This window comes from Scomber japonicus, chromosome 22, assembly GCF_027409825.1.
Source record: "Scomber japonicus isolate fScoJap1 chromosome 22, fScoJap1.pri, whole genome shotgun sequence".
In the NCBI taxonomy this organism is placed as follows: domain Eukaryota; kingdom Metazoa; phylum Chordata; class Actinopteri; order Scombriformes; family Scombridae; genus Scomber; species Scomber japonicus.
The window spans coordinates 10,038,000-10,058,707 of NC_070599.1; the positions used below are offsets into that span (position 1 = coordinate 10,038,000).

The 20,708-nt window shown below is 40.5% G+C and overlaps 4 protein-coding genes and 1 long non-coding RNA gene across 7 annotated transcripts; 3 read left to right on the forward strand and 2 right to left on the reverse strand.

Annotated features, from left to right (window-relative positions):
• Positions 1 to 51: 51 nt before the first annotated feature.
• Positions 52 to 740, reverse strand: LOC128383321 (uncharacterized). Its single transcript, XR_008323889.1, has 3 exons — positions 519 to 740; positions 314 to 389; positions 52 to 66 (listed from the first exon to the last, which is right to left on the reverse strand). It is a non-coding gene; the product is annotated as an uncharacterized LOC128383321 (long non-coding RNA).
• A 1,272-nt stretch (positions 741 to 2,012) lies between these two features.
• On the forward strand, positions 2,013 to 4,488 carry LOC128383309 (uncharacterized oxidoreductase YtbE-like). The gene is made up of 6 exons (XM_053342923.1): positions 2,013 to 2,121; positions 2,264 to 2,583; positions 2,935 to 3,080; positions 3,166 to 3,305; positions 3,392 to 3,550; positions 3,652 to 4,488. The coding sequence occupies exons 2-6, from the start codon at positions 2,336 to 2,338 to the stop codon at positions 3,832 to 3,834; spliced, it is 876 nt and encodes a 291-aa protein (XP_053198898.1). The 5' UTR covers positions 2,013 to 2,121; positions 2,264 to 2,335; the 3' UTR covers positions 3,835 to 4,488.
• Positions 4,489 to 6,178: 1,690 nt separating this feature from the next.
• Positions 6,179 to 7,849, forward strand: LOC128383310 (uncharacterized oxidoreductase YtbE-like). Its single transcript, XM_053342924.1, has 5 exons — positions 6,179 to 6,435; positions 6,787 to 6,932; positions 7,171 to 7,310; positions 7,397 to 7,555; positions 7,651 to 7,849. Exons 1-5 carry the CDS (start codon positions 6,188 to 6,190, stop codon positions 7,828 to 7,830), a joined length of 873 nt encoding a protein of 290 aa, XP_053198899.1. The 5' UTR covers positions 6,179 to 6,187; the 3' UTR covers positions 7,831 to 7,849.
• A 1,967-nt stretch (positions 7,850 to 9,816) lies between these two features.
• LOC128383312 (glyoxal reductase-like) lies at positions 9,817 to 11,736 on the forward strand. Its single transcript, XM_053342925.1, has 5 exons — positions 9,817 to 10,285; positions 10,471 to 10,616; positions 10,821 to 10,960; positions 11,047 to 11,205; positions 11,311 to 11,736. Exons 1-5 carry the CDS (start codon positions 10,050 to 10,052, stop codon positions 11,488 to 11,490), a joined length of 861 nt encoding a protein of 286 aa, XP_053198900.1. The 5' UTR covers positions 9,817 to 10,049; the 3' UTR covers positions 11,491 to 11,736.
• Positions 11,737 to 11,947: 211 nt separating this feature from the next.
• On the reverse strand, positions 11,948 to 18,894 carry badb (BCL2 associated agonist of cell death b). Of its 3 annotated transcripts, none has more exons than XM_053342930.1 (4): positions 18,858 to 18,894; positions 16,789 to 16,941; positions 15,432 to 15,646; positions 11,948 to 15,198 (listed from the first exon to the last, which is right to left on the reverse strand). In XM_053342930.1, exons 2-4 carry the CDS (start codon positions 16,931 to 16,933, stop codon positions 15,061 to 15,063), a joined length of 498 nt encoding a protein of 165 aa, XP_053198905.1. In that variant the 5' UTR covers positions 16,934 to 16,941; positions 18,858 to 18,894; the 3' UTR covers positions 11,948 to 15,060. The 3 variants fall into 3 exon arrangements, with proteins under 3 accessions (XP_053198905.1, XP_053198906.1, XP_053198904.1); XM_053342931.1 differs by lacking the exon at positions 18,858 to 18,894 and adding an exon at positions 17,807 to 17,952 and having other exon boundaries at positions 15,534 to 15,646; XM_053342929.1 differs by lacking the exon at positions 18,858 to 18,894 and adding an exon at positions 17,807 to 17,952.
• Positions 18,895 to 20,708: the final 1,814 nt, after the last annotated feature.

Sequence of the window (20,708 nt, forward strand, 5' to 3'; positions counted from 1 at the left end):
ATGCTCTCAGCTTCACCTCACTGTGTTTACACATCGCTGTAGACATTCCCATCCACCGTTTCTTATCTGGTAGCTACAGTTAATAATAAACAGTGCCAACAGTGTACCAATAGTCCTCTACACTTGAATGTAGCTCATCAGTAGCTGTATTATGTGATCAGTATTTGGCAATATAGTGATTCTAAAATACTGTATAGACAAGTTATGTGCATTTGGATGACTTAATGGACAAAGGTGTGATGTGTAAGTACTGGGTATGGTATGAAAAAGGAAGGATAACTGGATGGATAAACTGATGTGAGGTGAAGGATACAAGGGAAGACAGTGAAGTTGGTGCTGGAGAAGGGCTGGAGATTCTCCAGGTTGCCCAGAACAGTTCTGATAATCTCCTGAAAACAGAGAATTAGAGAAACAAAGAGACAAACAGATCAAATAAAGAGAAAAAGGGCAACATGAAAAATAAGAGGTTATAATGAATAACTTATTTCAATGCTGACAAGGACAGGATTCATAATTACCTCCAGTTCTTGGTTGAAGCTGTGTCTTTCTATCACTTCCTCTCCACTGTTGAAATATGTGAAATGTATTATAAAATGTTCACAACACACTATTATCGTTATTCAGTGGTAGCAGTTCCAGTTTTGGTGGCTTGTTTTAATATAAAGCTGATTATAATCAGTGACAGTAAAGTACCAGCATTGAAAGGCTTTGACGGTTGAGCTCAAAAATAAAACCTCTGCTGCTGCTGCTGAGTCTCCAGTTTGAAAATTATTTGGTATAATTAAGATAAAAGTGTCTTCTATGGTCACAAGAGCTTTCCAGGACGTGTTAGAACCTTTATTCTAAGACGTTGTCATTGACAAACTCACATCACAATGTGTAATGGCAGCCATTATAGAGAACAGCGTTGAAAGAAAAGAGTTGAAAAAAAGAAAAAGATCAATGTTTCCTCTTGCCTGAAGCCTAGATATATCCCCCACTGCTTTTGCTACTGAAGAGTGTTTTGCAAAGCTTTAAAGGACTGAATCCAGAGGAGAAAGGGGGAAAGGGGGAAAGGAAGGATGGCTTGTATTTGTTTGACTTAGTGATTTTGAGATTTCATGCAGTTTTGCTCTGATGAAAATATGTGAAGAATGGCAGAAAAAGGCTTAGTCTTACACCTTTAGCTGCTCGCTTGGTCTCAAAATCTCAAACATTGTTTTTGTCTCATAGCTTTTCATGGCTACATTTTATGGAATGTTGTTGGTGTTGCACACAGGTAAAAAGCACAGAGGTGCTTATTCAATTTCTGCTCATGTTCAGTGATACATGCTCAACCAGAGAAGACACCAAAAATAGTAACTAGAGCTACTTTAAACCCCACTACTTCCACTAATAGTGAAAGTAGCTGGGCCGTCCTATGGTTTCTGCTCCTCTTCAGACTCAGCCTTATTTACACTTGACTGTGCTCTCTTGCTCTGACTAAAAATATAAAAACTGAGAAGCACAGAGGAGATATTAATCATACAGTGGGCTGTGAAGTAAGATGTAGGTAGTATCTGTCTTGCCTGTAGCTGCTGCCTCCTCTGGTCTTGAACTTGTAGATGTTACTACCTGCTCTGACGAATCGAGTTTCAGGGAAAGGGAATGAGGAGGCCTCTAGTGTCATGGCTGACCGAAAGTAGTCAAGTAAAAAGACACAGAATGAATTGACAACTACTGTCTTTCTTTCTCTCCCTCTATTAATATTACCCTAATGTATGAAGAAAGTGTGAATAACTAACTAACTAATTAACTAACTTCAACCTTCCACCAGAACGTTAACAGTTAAAACCGCGGGTGTCAATCAAACGCTTGACTGATAGTGATTTGCAGGATAGAGCAAATTCCCGCCTTCCATTCAGGTTAGCTTCTTTCATTGGCTACATTATCTTCCAATCAGCGGCGTCAGAGCAAAACTGACCAAGCTGTCATAAGGTCAGCTGACCAAATGTAGCAGGAACTTTCTTATATACAGTCTATGAGCAGGACTTTATCCTAATCGTGACATTTTTTCTCAGGGACACTCTTCATTTTGTGTGTGAACAAAAACCCTTTATACGCACCATACTTTAAAAGTATTCAGCTGAAAGGACGCCAAAGGTGAGTTGAAAACAATTGAATATCTTCTATGTTGGCAAACTTCTCTGCTGTTTATTTGCAACTGTGACGTTCAAACATATTATAGTTCAGTATACTGCCATTAAAGTAACATGCTTGTAACAATGGTTGTAATTCAATGTAGCGTGCAGCGTTTCAACACCACACTTCAGACCACAGACAGGGTGCAAAGAAAAGTAAGTGCCTTTCAGTCCAGATGTCGTCCTCCTCTGCGACCTCCTCTGTCCTCCTAAATACGGGGGTTCAGATGCCCCTCCTGGGTTTGGGGACCTATGAACTGCGTGAATTTGAGGATGTCTCCAGAGCTGTGGATGCTGCCCTGGCTTCTGGTTACCGGGCTTTTGACAGCGCAGCTATTTACCAGAATGAAGTTGAATTGGGCCGAGCCCTGAGGGAGCTGCTGCCAAAACATGGCCTGACCAGAGAGGATGTATTCATAACCAGGTATGTTTGATAAGTAAATGCTTTTCAAATAGGTCGTGAGTATAAAAGTTATAGTCTTAAGGTATTATGGAACATAAAACAGAGCTTTTGCTCCAGCACTTTTACACACAAGATAAACATATTGCTGCAATATTTATATTGTGACATGAAGCTAAAAATACTAGTTTGCTGTATTGTAATAGCCTTAAAAAGTTTTCTTTATCAAACTGTTATCGCTGCATAAATGAGCAAGACCTGTTTGGATGTCATACCATAATCACAAGACCACTTGGAAGAACTGAAACTCACTTTTTCCTCCTAAATGCTCAGCATGAATGCTTGATCTGTCCTTCTCTCTCTTCCTCCCTACAGTAAACTGAGCCCAAATGATCAGGGTGATAAGGCCATGCAGGGAGCTTTAAGCAGTCTGTCTCAGCTGGACTTGGATTACATTGACCTCTACCTGATCCACGAGCCTGGCACAGAGGGACTGGAGGTGACTGACCAACGCAACCCAGGTCAGGAGTCTCATGTTCCAACTCCTTGATATAGTTGTACATGAATAACACTGGTAGTGAGGTCCTAATTAATATTTGATCCCAGTCAACAGAGCCCAGAGCTGGGTCACACTGGAGGAGCTGCATGCACAGGGAAAGCTGAAGGCCATCGGAGTGTCCAACTACACACCGGCACACATGAGGGAGCTGATGCAGAGCTGCAAGGTCCCTCCTGCAGTGCTACAGGTATAACACACCAGAGTCAAAGTAGGATAGAGAACATGTGAAATACAAAATTGTACACTAACACAAAAGCATAATGTTTTCTTCAGGTGGAGTTCCACCCACAAATGTGCCAGGCAGAGTTGAGGAGTGTGTGTGAGGAGTTTGGAGTGTGTTTCCAAGCTTACTCGTCTTTAGGGATAGGAAACCTGCTCACTCACCCTGTGATCATGGAGGTGGCAAAGAACTGTGAACGTACACCTGCACAGGTAAACACACACACACACACCCACACACCTAGAACAATTTGATTTATGTCTTCTTGTGGTCCACAAACCAAACACAGTTTAAGTCTTTTGTTCCCCTCCAGGTCTTGTTGCGTTGGGCGGTGCAGCAGGGTGTCTCGGTGATCCCTAAGTCCTCACATCCAGACAGAATAAAAGACAACGCCAGGCTCTTTGACTTTACACTGAGCGACGCAGACATGAACAGACTGTCAGCTTTGGACTGTGGACACAAGTACTGCATTGATTCCACAGAGTTGGTCCTTTAAACCACAAGTGGGATACTTGTTGACTTCAATGATGCCTTATTACTTATTTTACATTTTCCCTCCCAACTCTTCTTATCTGGTAACTGCAGTTAATAATAAACAGTGCCAACAGTGTACTAATAGTCCAGTACACTTGAATGTAGCTTATCAGTAGCTGTAGTGTGTGATCAGCATTTGGCAATATAGTGATTCTAAGATACTGTATGTCCAGTTAGATCATTTAAGGGACAGGAGACAAAGGTGTTCTGATAATCTCCTGAAAACAGAATAAGAGAAAGAAAGAGACATAAAATAAAGACGGAGCAACTTAAGAAATAAGAAGTAATAATGAATAAATTCACTGTGAAAACGCACAATTAATTTCATAAAGAAGATTGGGAGTGCACAACTTATTTGAATACTGCCTAGGAAGGCAACAGGTTCCATAATTACCTTCAGTTATTAGCTGAACCTGTGTCTTTCTATCACTTTCTCTCCACTGTTGAAATATGTGAAATGTATTATAAAATGTTCACAACACACTATTATCATTATTCAGTGGTAGCAGTTCCAGTTTTGGTGGCTTGTTTTAATATAAAGCTGATTATAATCAGTGACAGTAAAGTACCAGCATTGAAAGGCTTTGACGGTTGAGCTCAAAAATAAAACCTCTGCTGCTGCTGCTGAGTCTCCAGTGTGAAAATGATTTGGTATAGCCTAGTTAAGATAAAAGTGTCTTCTTTAGTCAAAAGAGCTTTCCAGGACGTGTTAGAACCTTTATTCTAAGACGTCATTGAATTAAAGCTGTCAGATCCTGTGAGGTTTGCAATCCTATTTTGTTGCTCAAGGAAAGGTATGGAGTCAAGACACTCACTAGAATATGTAATGGCAGCCAATATAGAGAACAGCGTTGAAAGAAAAGAGTTGAAAAAAAGAAAAAGATCAATGTTTCCTCTTGCCTGAAGCCTAGATATATCCCCCACTGCTTTTGCTACTGAAGAGTGATTTGCAAAGCTTTAAAGGACTGAATCTGGAGGAGAAATGGGAATGGAAGGATGGCTTGTATTTGTTTGACTTAGTGATTTTGAGATTTCATGCAGTTTTGCTCTGATGAAAATATGTGAAGAATGGCAGAAAAAGGCTTAGTCTTACACCTTTAGCTGCTTGCTTGGTCTCAAAATCTCAAACATTGTTTTTGTCTCATAGCTTTTCATGGCTACATTTTATGGAATGTTGTTGGTGTTGCACACAGGTAAAAAGCACAGAAGTGCTCATTCAATTTCTGCTCATGTTCAGTGATACATGCTCAAGAAGACACCAAAAATAGTAACTACAGCTACTTTAAACCCCACTACTTCCACTAATAGTGAAAGTAGCTGGGCCGTCCTATGGTTTCTGCTCCTCTTCAGACTCAGCCTTATTTACACTTGACTGTGCTCTCTTGCTCTGACTAAAAATATAAAAACTGAGAAGCACAGAGGAGATATTAATCATACAGTGGGCTGTGAAGTAAGATGTAGGTAGTATCTGTCTTGCCTGTAGCTGCTGCCTCCTCTGGTCTTGAACTTGTAGATGTTACTACCTGCTCTGACGAATCGAGTTTCAGGGAAAGGGAATGAGGAGGCCTCTAGTGTCATGGCTGACCGAAAGTAGTCAAATAAAAAGACACAGAATGAATTGACAACTACTGTCTTTCTTTCTCTCTCTCTATTAATATTACCCTAATGTATGAAGAAAGTGTGAATAACTGAATAACTAACTAAATAACTAACTTCAACCTTCCACCAGGACATCAACAGTTAAAACCGCGGGTGTCAATCAAACGCGGGACTGATAGTGATTTGCAGGATAGAGCAAATTCCCGCCTTCCATTCACGTTAACTTGTCATTGGCTACATTATCTTCCAATCAGCGGCGTCAGAGTAGATGTCGCTATGGTGACGGCGAAAACCGCCCAAACTGTCATATGGCTGTCAGCTGACCACGTGTAGCAGGAATGAGTAGCTGTAAACATCCTGTGCCCCGGTTTTTATAAGAAGCATTTCGCGCGTTTTCTTAGTCGTGACATTTTTTCTCAGGGACACTTTTCATTTTGTGTGTGAACAAAAACCCTTTATACGCACCATACTTTAAAAGTATTCAGCTGAAAGGACCCAAAAGGTGAGTTGAAAACAATTGAATATCTTCTATGTTGGCAAACTTCTCTGCTGTTTATTTGCAACTGTGACGTTCAAACATATTATAGTTCAGTATACTGCCATTAAAGTAACATGCTTGTAACAATGGTTGTAATTCAATGTAGCGTGCAGCGTTTCAACGCCACACTTCAGACCACAGACAGGGTGCAAAGAAAAGTAAGTGCCTTTCAGTCCAGATGTCGTCCTCCTCTGCGACCTCCTCTGTCCTCCTAAATACGGGGGTTCAGATGCCCCTCCTGGGTTTGGGGACCTATAAACTGCGTGAATTTGAGGATGTCTCCAGAGCTGTGGATGCTGCCCTGGCTTCTGGGTACCGGGCTTTTGACAGCGCAGCTGTCTACCAGAATGAAGTTGAATTGGGCCGAGCCCTGAGGGAGCTGCTGCCAAAACATGGCCTGACCAGAGAGGATGTATTCATAACCAGGTATGTTTGATAAGTAAATGCTTTTCAAATAGGACGTGAGTATAAAAGTTATAGTCTTAAGGTATTATGGAACATAAAACAGAGCTTTTGCTCCAGCACTTTTACACACAAGATAAACATATTGATGCAATATTTATATTGTGACATGGAGCTAAAAATACTAGTTTGCTGTATCGTAATAGCCTTAAAAAGTTTTCTTTATCAAACTGTTATCGCTGCATAAATGAGTAAGACCTGTTTGGATGTCATACCATAATCACAAGACCACTTGGAAGAACTGAAACTCACTTTTTCCTCCTAAATGCTCAGCATGAATGCTTGATCTGTCCTTCTCTCTCTTCCTCCCTACAGTAAACTGAGCCCAAAAGAGCAGGGTGAGAAGGCCATGCAGGGAGCTTTAAGCAGTCTGTCTCAGCTGGACCTTGGTTACATTGACCTCTACCTGATCCACTGGCCTGGCACAGAGGGACTGGAGGTGACTGACCAACGCAACCCAGGTCAGGAGTTATGATCAATTCAGTTTTTTAACTCTTGTCACTTTGCACTTTAAAATAAATGTGTGAATTGCATTCATACTAAAAAAAAATACATTTAGCAACTTTGAGAGCTGAAGAAAGTTACCTTAATTTAAAATAACTCTGTGCTCTAGTGTATCAAGTCTTATGTTCCAACTCCTTGATATAGTTGTACATGAATAACACTGGTAGTGAGGTCCTAATTAATATTTGATCCCAGTCAACAGAGCCCAGAGCTGGGTCACACTGGAGGAGCTGCATGCACAGGGAAAGCTGAAGGCCATCGGAGTGTCCAACTACACACCGGCACACATGAGGGAGCTGATGCAGAGCTGCAAGGTCCCTCCTGCAGTGCTACAGGTATAACACACCAGAGTCAAAGTAGGATAGAGAACATGTGAAATACAAAATTGTACACTAACACAAAAGCATAATGTTTTCTTCAGGTGGAGTTCCACCCACAAATGTGCCAGGCAGAGTTGAGGAGTGTGTGTGAGGAGTTTGGAGTGTGTTTCCAAGCTTACTCGTCTTTGGGGAAAGGAAACCTGGTCACAGACCCTGTGATCATGGAGGTGGCAAAGAACTGTGAACGTACACCTGCACAGGTAAACACACACACACCCACACACCCAGAACAGTTTGATTTGTTTTCTTGTGGTCCACAAACCAAACACAGTTTAAGTCTTTTGTTCCCCTCCAGGTCTTGTTGCGTTGGGCGGTGCAGCAGGGTGTCTCGGTGATCCCTAAGTCCTCACATCCAGACAGAATAAAAGACAACGCCAGGCTCTTTGACTTTACACTGAGCGACACAGACATGAACAGACTGTCAGCTTTGGACTGTGGACACAAGTACTGCAGGGACTCCTCAGCGGTGGTCTGATAAACCACCAGTGGGATACTTGTTGACTTCAATGATGCCTTATTACTTATTTTACATTTTCCCTCCCAACTCTTCTTATCTGGTAACTGCAGTTAATAATAAACAGTGCCAACAGTGTACTAATAGTCCAGTACACTTGAATGTAGCTTATCAGTAGCTGTAGTGTGTGATCAGCATTTGGCAATATAGTGATTCTAAGATACTGTATGTCCAGTTAGATCATTTAGGGGACAGGAGACAAAGGTGTGCTGTGTAAGTAGTGGGTACGGTATGAAAAAGGAAGGATAACTGGATGGATAAACTGATGTGGAGTGAAGGATACAAGGGAAGACAATGAAGTTGGTGTAGGAGAAGTGCTGGAGACTGACCAGGTTACCCAGAACAGTTCTGATAATCTCCTGAAAACAGAATAAGAGAAAGAAAGAGACATAAAATAAAGAAGGAGCAACTTAAGAAATAAGAAGTAATAATGAATAAATTCACTGTGAAAACGCACAATTAATTTCATAAAGAAGATTGGGAGTGCACAACTTATTTGAATACTGACTAGGAAGGCAACAGGTTCCATAATTACCTTCAGTTATTAGCTGAAGCTGTGTCTGTCTATCACTTTCTCTCCACTGTTGAAATATGTGAAATGTATTATAAAATGTTCACAACACACTATTATCATTATTGAATGGTAGCAGTTCCAGTTTTAGTAGCTTGTTCCATTGTAAAGCTGATTATAATCAGTGACAGTAAAGTACCAGCATTGAAAGGCTTTGACGGTTGAGCTCAAAAATAAAACTTCTACTGCTGCTGCTGAGTCTCCAGTGTGAAAATTATTTGGTATAGTTAAGATAAAAGTGTCTTCTATAGTCACAAGAGCTTTCCAGGACGTGTTAGAACCTTTATTCTAAGACGTCATTGAATTAAAGCTGTCAGATCCTGTGAGGCTCAAGGAAAGGTATGGAGTCAAGACAAACTCACACTAGAATGTGTAATGGCAGCCATTATAAAGAACAGAGTTGAAAAGAAGAAAAAGATCAATGTTTCCTCTTGCCTGAAGCCTAGTTGTATCCCCCACTGCTTTTGCTACTGAAGAGTGATTTGCAAAGCTTTAAAGGACTGAATCTGGAGGAGAAATGGGAATGGAAGGATGGCTTGTATTTGTTTGACTTAGTGATTTTGAGATTTCATGCAGTTTTGCTCTGATGAAAATATGTGAAGAATGGCAGAAAAAGGCTTAGTCTTACACCTTTAGCTGCTCGCTTGGTCTCAAAATCATTTGTATTTCATCTCAAGCTTGTTTTGGTCTCATGGTTATGTTTTTTGGAATAGTTTCGATATCATGCACAGGTAAAAAGCACACAGGTAGGTTATTAAATGTATGCTTTTGAACTGCTGTCATATTCAGTGATGTATGCTCAACCAGAAGGTCTGTAGTGACATGGCTGACCTAAAGTGGTCACAAAATAAACAGATTAATGTATGAATGAACTGATGAAGTTGTTGGTTCAGTGAACCGGCATATGGCATGCTAGGCTTGCATATTACAGACTAGTTTAGCTAGCTAGCTCGGACAACATTTCAGGTGCAACCTAACCTCTGCCTTTACATCTGTAATAAGTGTCTTACATTTTGAATAACCCTAGGCAACAACTCTCTCTTTCCCCCTCCATTAATATTACCGTAATGTATGAATAAAATGTGAAGCATGTAATTGTTCATTCGTTTAGCAGACTAACTTAACCCTCCACCAAGACGTCAACAGTGAAAACCGCGGCTGTCAATCAAACGTTTGACTGATAGTGATTTGCAGGATAGAGCGAATTCCCGCCTACAACTTACGTTAGCTTCTTTCATTGGCTACATCTTCTTCCAATCAGCGGCGTCAGAGCAGTGTCACTATGGTGACGGCGAAAACCGCCCAAACCGTCACATGACTGTCAGCTGACCACGTGTAGCAGGAATGAGTAGCTGTAAACATCCTGTGCCCCGGTTTTTATTGAGAGCTAAGTTGCTTTTCACGACTCTACATATTCCTCACATTTCCTCTCACGGACTCATTTTGTTTTTTGTGTAAATAAAAAAAGCTTTGTATGCATCATACTTTAAAAGTATTCATCTGAAAGGACCCAAAAGGTGAGTTAAAAACAGTTTAATACTGTTAAACAGTTTAATACACTTCAGACCACAGACAGGGTGCAAAGAAAAGTAAGTGCCTTTTAGTCCAGATGCCGTCCTCCTCTGTCCTCCTAAATACGGGGGTTCAGATGCCCCTCCTGGGTTTGGGGACCTACAAACTACGAGGTTCTGAGGATGTCTACAGAGCTGTGGATGCTGCCCTGGCTTCTGGTTACCGGGCTTTTGACAGTGCAGCTGTCTACCGGAATGAAGCTGAATTGGGCCGAGCCCTGAGGGAGCTGCTGCCAAAACATGGCCTGACCAGAGAGGATGTGTTCATTACCAGGTATGTTTGATAAGTACACCCATTAAATCATTATCTATTATCGCTGAATAAGATGAGTAAGAGACTGTCATACTCTAATTACAAGACCATTTGGAGGAACTGAAGCTCATCTTTTCTCCAAAAGGCTCAGTAAGAATGCTTGATCTGCACCTTCAAAGTGTCCTTCTTTGTCTTCCTCCCTACAGTAAGCTGGGCCCCAAAGATCAGGGTGAGAAGGCTATGCAGGGAGCCCTACACAGCCTGTCTCAGCTGGACTTGGGTTACATTGACCTCTACCTGATCCACTGGCCTGGCACACAGGGACTGGTGGTAGCTGACCAACGCAACCCAGGTTACAAGTTATGATCAATTCAGCTTTTTAACTTTTTCATTTTGCAAAAAATTGTGAATTGCATTCATACTAAAATTGTCTTATTTGGCAACTTTGAGAGCTGAAGAAAGTTACCTTAATTTAAAATAACTCTCGTGCTTCACCTCCATGATATAGTGGTACTTGAGTAATACTGATGAGGTCCTAATTAATATTTGATCCCAGTCAACAGAGCTCAGAGCTGGGTCGCATTGGAGGAGCTGCATGCACAGGGAAAGCTGAAGGCCATCGGAGTGTCCAACTACACACCGGCACACATGAGGGAGCTGATGCAGAGCTGTAAGGTCCCTCCTGCAGTGCTACAGGTATAACACACCAAAGTCAAAGTAGGATAGAGAACATGTGAAATACAAAATTGTACACTAACACAAAAGCATAATGTTTTCTTCAGGTGGAGTTCCACCCACAAATGTGCCAGGCAGAGTTGAGGAGTGTGTGTAAGGAGTTTGGAGTGTGTTTCCAAGCTTACTCGTCTTTAGGGATAGGAAACCTGCTCACAGACCCTGTGGTCATGGAGGTGGCAAAGAACTGTGAACGTACACCTGCACAGGTAAAAAAACACACACACACACACACACACACCCAGAACAGTTTGATTTATGTCTTCTTGGGGTTCACAAACCAAACACAGTTTAAGTCTTTTGTTCCCCTCCAGGTCTTGTTGCGTTGGGCGGTGCAGCAGGGTGTCCCTGTGCTCCCTAAGTCCTCACATCCAGACAGAATAAAGGACAACGCCAGGCTCTTTGACTTTACACTGAGCGACACAGACATGAACAGACTGTCAGCTTTGGACTGTGTACACAAGTACTGCTGGGATCCTTCAGAGGTGGTCTGATAAACCACCAGTGGGACACTCGTTGACTTCAATGATGCCTTATTACTGATTTTCTTCAGTTCTAGCTATAATGTAGTAGAATGAAACTGAGCCAATGTTTTGAGGACTTGGGATAAATGAATACAATTGAGAGCACAAGTAACACTTAACTGACTGATGTGCTATGACACCTGACAACCTTTCCAAGCAGTACTCATACCTTTGTTACCTCATGATCAAAAAATACATTTTCTTTTTACAAATCAATCCAAGTGTCATGAGTTTGAGACTTCCCCTTTATAAATATGTTGCTTCATATTGTTATTTCACTATGTTAATATTATGTCCTATATGTTCAAGTCTTGCCATTCAAATTGTATGAATGCCCTAAAATATGCTATGAAAAACTTATGACTTCACATTTTTTAAAGCACCCTCTGTACTGGAATATCTCAAAGAATGACACTCACTTTAAAACCACTCTTAAAATTATTTATTCAGGACAGCATATACCAGAAGTTTCACAGCTGTAGAGAAAATACATTTACAAAAGTCATTAAAAATGAAAAAAAAAGGAAATATTAAAATTCAATTTTCTCCACACACACGCACATACATACATCTCCAGATTCAAGTAATACCAAGGATGGTTGCAAAACTACAGGTGCCCAGGCAGGTTTTTCCTCTGGGATGTCTTCACTGCCACAAATGCCAAAAAGTCAAAACCATTAATGGCTGCATAACTTATTTTTTTTAGTCACCATCTGTTGTTTGTGATAACATTTTTCTTACAGTTGTGACAGCAAATGCACCTCCACACGATTGTGCTTCTTGAGCAGAATATTTGACAGCGAGCTGTAAAGTTTAAGGCGGTAATGCTGGCTATGCGGTGTCACATCACAGGTTACAGCATGTTCAAGGCAGTTCATGACAAAATGAAATTCCAGCTGATTTTTTTTTTAATTTACAGAGAGTAAAGCATTCGTATCTAGCCCCAAGCTCTCAACACCATGGGCATATTTTTTGCCAGCTGTACTCTTTGGGTCAAAGTACAGACACAGAAGTGACATTAAAATGTAAAACACAATTTTTTACAACAATTATTTAAAACACTTATTCTTGGCCTCCATGTTAAAATCTGATATCATAAAACTGAGGAGTCACTCCTTTTTGCTAGGAGTGTTATGCTTATTAATTTAAAGGGTTACCAAAATCTTTCAGTCAACTCATCCTACAAAGTCAGGCTGATGCATATGTTACGTAACACATGGCAGACGTGGTTGAATCTAAGATAAAAGGTGGTGCCATTCAAGATTGTCTGTAAGTCTCTCTTTCTGATTTGAAAAGCTGCGAAAGAAAAGCTGGGAATGAACTTCACTACTGTAGTTCAAAGACAGTACAAATGCAGCGTATCAGCCTGCACACCCGAGTGCTTCACAACCCAACCCTACAAGTCGAGAGGAAGAGAATAAGACACAAGTAGAACAAACCTATTACCATTTCCAATAATCACATATTGATAAACAAGTCACATGTAGCCCAGTCATATTCACCAAGCTGTGTAGATGTGCTGATCTTTGTTTATAGTAATGTATGACTTTTGAGCAGTGGTCTGTGTGCAGTCAGTACTAATAATCCTCAAAAGCCTGAATATAAAACACATAAATTGCCAATCTAGAGTTAGATCAGCACATCTACACCAAAGGCATGACAGATTAAGATCCCATTATAGTCACACCCCAATGTAGATAAACCCACATTTAAACAAATTCACATCCCAACAGGACTGAAAACTGATTTTTGTGAACAAGTTCAAAAAAGTAGATTGCACCTGTGTTTAAATGTGACTAGACGCTACATCCACCTTCTATATGCATTGGGTGCTGAGTAAATGGGGCCAAAGGCTAGTGTATTGACTCCTTATATAGCAGTTAATTCATCTCCCACTGACGTCTTTAAATATGCACCTAACATGTATTACAACAGCCATGGATTGTACACTGCCTATTGCTAGGTTGACCACACTCATTAAACAGCATGGTAACCTTGTAAAATAGGAACATGTTAAATAAAAATTCTGGCCCAAAAACCACATTGCTTATAATCCCCACCACTGTCATCTGATACAATATTAACAAAATATGTACACATAAAAATTCCAGTGTCTGTTTTATTTATTTTTTTGCTCATCCAAGGCTTTAAAAAGATAGATTCATGTTGGTTTGTGCTTTTTTTTAATATGTATGTTTAATGTTAATTTTCTTCAGATATAATCTAACCCTGAAGTTTTACAAAAGATATTATTATTTCTGCATCATCAGAGATTGTCCTTGTACAAGATTGTTCTTTCTTTTGAAAATTTGAGATATAAAGCTGCTACTGATAGTCGAGTACAGTTGTTTGAATGGTGCTGGCTTGCGTGTGCCAGAAGCTGGATAAAGGCTGCGCTATGAACACTTAAAAGTACAGTATGTGGGATTTAGTGGCATCTAGTGGTGAGACTGCAGATTGCAACAACCTGAATATGCCTCCCCCTCCCCTTACAAGCATGTAGGAGACATTACAATGGCCACAAAAAATGCTTATGGCCATCTCTAGAGCCAGTGTTTGGTTTGTCCATTCTAGGCTACTGTAGAAACATGGCAGTGCAATATGGCCGGCTCTGTGGAAGACGACCCCTCTGTAGATATAAAGGGCTCATTCTAAGGTAATGAAAACACAACTATTCTTATTTTCAGGTGATTAAACACTAATTAAAACATACTTATGAATATTATATTCAATTTCTGCCAACTTTTTCACTAGATGCCACTAAATTCTACACACTGCACCTTTAATTGAATAAAAAACCTTCCTTTACACATGTATAGCTCTACTCTGTGTGAGTATTTTGGCACACAGTTACAGTAATGTCCACAAGCTGGCGCAAGGCAAGCACAAACATTTGGAAACACACAAGCGTCAGTGATTTCCTCAAGAAAATGAGGAAGGAAGGAAATTCTAACAGCGTTCAAGGTGGCCTCGAAAAGTCCGGTGTGTGATCTCAGCACTTTTATCTCTCCATCTACAGTATATTGCATAGTGTCGATGTGAGAGACGACTGAAGTGGTAAGCATGTTTTTAACTGAGTTTTCACCTCTCGAATCCCTCTATATGTTATATACATCTTTTTTTTTTTTTTTAATATAATCCGTTTTATGGGGTTCGGATAGCTAACAGTCTGTCCTCATGCCTGTCTGTCTTTCACCATTTCACAGTGACCTGCCCAAAAATATCGTTAACATCACAACCATCACAAATACAAAAATTTATTTAAATGTCACTAACCAATGACATAAAAAAATGAGCGGGACACATTCAGCTCAGTTTTAATTACTGTTCGTCCCACTTTTCCATGTCTTTGTTTTTGGATCTTTCTTTCTCTCTTTTTTTTTTTTTTTTGATCACACCAACCTGTCATCCGTCCCTACTCAGAGCAGATCGTATTGTTTTCATTGGTTGTTCTCTTGGCTTTCCCCGTTCTCGTCGTCTCATTTCCAATGATCTCTCCATCCTTTCAACTTTGTGTCGCTCTTTCCTCTTTCCAGTGGTCTACTCAGTGCGGTGTGTGTGGTTTTCATGGTGGTTGTTCTCTCCCTCTGTCTCCTGGTGACTGAAGAGGTAGCTCCACCAGCTTTTAGAGTGGGGCATCTGTCTGGTCGGCCCAGCGTTCTTTGCCTTCTTCATCTCCTGAAGCACAAATATAAAGTGAGGAACAAATTTAGCTGTTATCTTAGATGCTACATTTTGTTTTATTATCTGTGTTTGTTGGATTGAATCATTATATAGTCTGATCCTGGCACAACCTCAATCTTTCTTATAGCCCAATTATATATGTTATCAGTTCCCAAACCATGCCAAATATAACATAGCCCCTGATCTGTCTCTTTTTAAACCCCTTTAATATGCATCCTCATACTCACCCCTTTGTCTAACAGGCTGTCGAACTCGTCGCTCATCCTTCGGAGCTGCCGGCCATATTTTTTGGCTGCCCAGAGGGCAGGGGGAGCTGACTTGGACCGTACCCGGAATGGAGCTCCTTCATTTGGCGTACCAGCCTCATCGTCCCCCCTGGCCTGGAGGTCCTCGTCTCTGGAGACAGTGGAAGCGTGGGACTCTGAGTTCAGCCTCATTCGACCTGTCGCAACATGGGAGAGAGAAGGGTGAAACGAGGTTTGTCATGTTTCACAGGAACAGGAACTGATCAGTATAAGTGTGGGAAAAGAGGCAATAAGGGGATCAAGTAGGACTAGATGAATAGTAATGAGTAAATACCAGAATGAAGTGTTAAAAAAAATGGAGATTGTGGGGAAAATACAAAAAACACCCCTTTTTACTGCTTTAAGTAGAGCTACCTAAATGCAAACTGGGTTAGCCAACATTTAAACTGTACAGGCTATCTTAAAAAAAGAATGAAAGCAGCAAATATTCACATTTGAAAGATCAATTGCTTAAAAAATAGATTGAGAGAATTGATCATTAAAAGAGTGGCTGAGTCTTCTGTGGATCTGCTGATTGATTAAACAAGAGTTGTAGCTCTAGCCAGATTCAAAGTCTCTGCAAAATGAAGCCTAAGAAATGAAGTCAGGAAGAGTCAGGACAACAGATGGAACATTTGGAGAAACTGATGAATAGACCATGTTAAGAGTAGGGCTCACACTGCAGCAGCTATTACAAACAACAAACAGGAGTAGAAACTGATGAGGTCATATTAATTTCTGTTTTTTTAATAAACTGAATTAAGATTCAAGCTATCATTCATTACTACCAGCATACATGTGTTAGTGCTTTAAATACGCAGTGCTGCCCTGATACATTTCAGCATATCATGACACACTACACATAATAACTAATGTAGCATAACTTGAGCATAGAATTGCATTGTAGTCAACAACTCGTCCAGAAACACAGCAAACAATGAATTTGACAGCAAACAATGAGGGACAGTGTAAGTACTGTAAGCAATAAAGATCAGCACAGAAGTTGTTTTGTAAACCCTGATTGTTAAAAATGCTATTTAGAGATAAAGCTGTACATGAATGCTTACAGGAATAGATAAAAGGCGAATGAAGAAATGAAGCTGCTTTGATTTGATGTATTTTGAATCCCATCTGGACCAGGTTGTGGATAAGGGTGTTCAACGATATTTAGGCAGCCTAGATGTCCGGGTGTGGTTAGATACCAGCATTGCTGAGACACGTTCTGTGACGCTATCACTAATTTGGAAACCCTCCCTTTCTTGTAATTCTCTATTTAAATTAACCCTTGGTGGTAACCTACCTGGCATTCTGAGTTCAGGTAGGGTGAGGTTGTGGCCTAAAGTAACCCGCTGTGCTTGCTCAGATGATGATTGGCTGTTATCTCCTTCTTCAACCTCCTCCTCGGGCTCTGACTCGTTGTCGGAAATGGTGAATTTTGCGGCCATCGTGACATCTGGAGAAGGAGGGTTCAATATAAAAATGATGAATGTTACTTTTGGATTTGATAACAATTATGCAGTTAAAAAAATTACTATATGAACAGAGGAGGTAATATGCACACATACAGTAGAAACACACATAAATCACTGTTTAGTTTTAAAGACCAAAGCTTGACAGCCTCCTAATGGAAGTGTTATTTTAATTATTTATTATTATTATTACTATTAAATTGCTTTTGTGTCCTAAGGAATGTGGTTCTTTCTCTGTGTGAGCTCACTGCACCAAATTCCAACTATGTTGAAATGGCATGGTTAATATTAATGTTGCCCAGCACTTGACCTCTCTTGGAAAACTAGAAAAATACACACGTAGACCTAACAAATAATGACCAAAACAAGATTTGTTCCAATAATTATGTATAATAAAGGAAATCCAGGTGCAGGGAAGTGACTATTATGACAATTATTCTACCATTTCAGTCAAACAACACGTTAGCTAATTATTGAAGAATCATAAAATGGCATCATCCATTGTATCCCTGATGCTGCCCCCCTATCTAACACACCCAGCAGGCTATCTCGCTCTGCTGCCTTGATATTAGCCGGTCCAAAGGTGTTCACACTGTAACAACCGAGCAGATAACCGAGCTGTTTTGACAACACACATACCCGCATTCGATAACATGAACGACTTGTTGTTAAACTGTTATTAAACAGAGCAGCACACACATCTTTCTCCCCGGTCAACACACTCAACCGCTTGTTTTGTTGTTGTTGACTGAAGAGGACAAAAGAAACTTCCCACAGGGCGGAAGCTTGTCGGGGCTATTGGAGCTAAGAGAGTACGGAGAAAAAATGACTATGGTTAGTTTTCCTTACCCGAAATCTTTATACCGTGAGCCCAGAAAGTGCGAGTGTGTCTTTAGTTAGCCTCATGCGGCCGCAGCTGTTGTTGTTGTTGTCGGTGTCTTGTCTTTTTACTGTACAATACAGTTTAGCTCCGCGTTCACCCAATCGCCAGGCGTCACCACACCGCTGCTGCGCGCTGACGTCACTGTTGCGAGCTAGGACTGGGCTGTTTGTCTCACCGTATTACCCCAATGAACTGTATAGAGGCGCAGTTCGATTTTCGATGAGCACAAGTTAAAGGTCCCCTGAGATGTTTAAAGGTGCAGTATGCGAGGATTTTTGTGAGGATTTAAAAAAAAATGAAAAAGCAAAAACAAAAATTATCAACATAGTGTCATTAAATAATAAAGTGAAACCTCCCCTGACTTTCTATGTTGCCTGTAACAGCATATGGACTGATTTCTAAGACTTGGGACAGTTTTGACGGGAAAATGCAAATGATGTGATGCTTATGCACACTTTCAAGTGCCATGCCTCTCTCCCATACCCCTACAGCGCCAACAGGATGCAACACTACCTACATTAGTACTGGAGGCTTTCCCACAACTACACATAATATGGGTTATAGGGGCCCAGCAGGTGAACATTTGTCCCTGCAGCAGGTTCATCTGGTCCAATTCTGTAGCTTCTACTGGCATTTGATGTCAAATGTGTCTACAAATCACAACAACAGTCTAAACTGACAAAGAAATAGAAATGAATTGGGAAACTGACTGTATATTAACAGTACTACAGTGGTTTCCCCCTTTTTTCTACTGCTTTGTTGGCCTTCTTTCCCTTCACACTATTTAGTTGCTGTTTTTATCTTGATCGCATTACATAATCGTCCTAAGCAAATTAAGTTGCCATGGAATTGTATAGTACTAGTCAAAACTTTTGATTGGTACTCTATACTGTATGGTTACATTTCAGTTTTTTCCTGAGCACTTTAAGGGTTTCTTGTCCACGTGGGATTGATTTTTTACCTCTGAATCAGCTGTTGACAAAAAAAATAAATAAATAAGTGTACATGCATACATACCAACTTCCTTGGAAATCTTTGCTGTCTGGGCTTGGTTTCTTTTTTTCTAGAGAGAGATTTGGAGTGCCTGTAAACATGAGGGCTAAAGGTGAATTCATTGGTAATAAACAAGGAGGGAAGCCCAGTGTTACGTAACTTCCAAGAGCACAGATTTGCTCTTGGCAGATGTTGAGCCTGATAAGAAAAGGGTGGGACAAGTCTACACACTTGCTCTTACTTCACATGACTCAGTAGGCATCTGGTAACGTGATAATGGATTTGTATTTAGTAAGACACATTAAACATGAACCAAACTGATACCAAAACAGAGGAAGGGAACCAAAACTTTAGTCTAATATTTGTCTTCTCTTCTTTTTTTTACCTGAGACACGTAAGAAGACAGAAAGACAGGAATTCCTATTGAGAAGTTTGTTGTAATACCCTGTATGAGCAGCAGGGGGAGAGGCAGGACTACAAACTGATCTTTGGGATTTTTGCTGAGCTGTGTTCCTTTTCTGTCATGCACTGCTTCTTCCCCAGTCAAAGCTTGTCAGTGTCTTGCGAAAGAAAAAAAAGGAAATACCCCACATATCTTTCTATTTATCATTGATGACTACAACTACATCTTTTGCAACATATAAACATCTCATGAGATCAGAATCAGGGTTACCCATGGATATTGCACCACAAAAACAACATCAAAACCAACAAAATAATATTTTCCTCATTTTCTGAGAAGCTTAACTGCTGCAATAATGTTTTGCTCAAGTAACAAACCCACATCCAAACGTGTCTCCTCCCCATTATTGTTTTAAAATCCTTACAATAGAACAATACATGGGGTGTACATGGTACAGTTCCCTCTCCTGATAGTCTCTTCACTTTGCTCTCCTGCACTTTCCTCTCATCAATGCAGGAGAGTCAACCATGTAATTATCTACTATTTATATGTAGAGCTGCCTCTCTTCTTCTCTTCTTCTCACTTCCTCTACATCATTCTTCCCTCTGCCTCTCTCACATTATGAGCCTCTGTGAGGTTGGAAACAAAATGAGTCTGTTTTGTGAAGTCAGTAATCGACACTTGAGTGAGAGAAGCAGGCTTGTTTTTTTTTAGTTCATTATTTTATTTATTGAGACTGTGACAGGATTCAAGGCGATGTGATGCAGCTTCTTCTAATTCAGGACTGTCAGTGCATCCAAATAGAGCTGTTTGAGTTTCTAAGCTTAGACAAACATGCAGAGTCCACACAGTCAGCTTTTCATACACTGGGGTAAAGATGGAGCGGTTCTTAACAATGACTGTTGAGACTGGCTTCTTTTGAACTCTATTTTTGGAGGGATTATACAAATAATACATGGGAGTTCTTATTTTGGTTGGATTCGTGTATAGTATGAGGAGCATACTATTATTATCCATTTTTATGTGTGTGTGTGTGTGTGTTTCTGAGACACAAAATTAAAGAGCCATATTACCAAATTACCATTCTTACAGTGGTTGAGAGTGTGAATGAGAGAATGATTTCACACACTTTCACATACAAGCAGGATCATTTTCACATTCATACAAGCACAGAGAGTGTGTTTGTGTATAGGTCTGGTGGATTTGAGTATAATCTGAAAAAGCCTTACAATTAAAGTCCATTTATATCTCCATGTACCAACCTCACCCTGCCTCCATGCCCCTCATCTGGTGGTTATTTTGGGAAACATAGGCGTATGCACTCCCACACTGTCTCCAAACCACCACTCAGTGTGTGCGAGTGTGCCTGTGTGTGTGTGTGTGTGTGTGTGTGTGTGTGTGTGTGTGTGTGTGTGTGTGTGTGTGTGTGTGTGTGTGTGTGTGTGTGTGTGTGTGTGTGTATGTGGATGTTA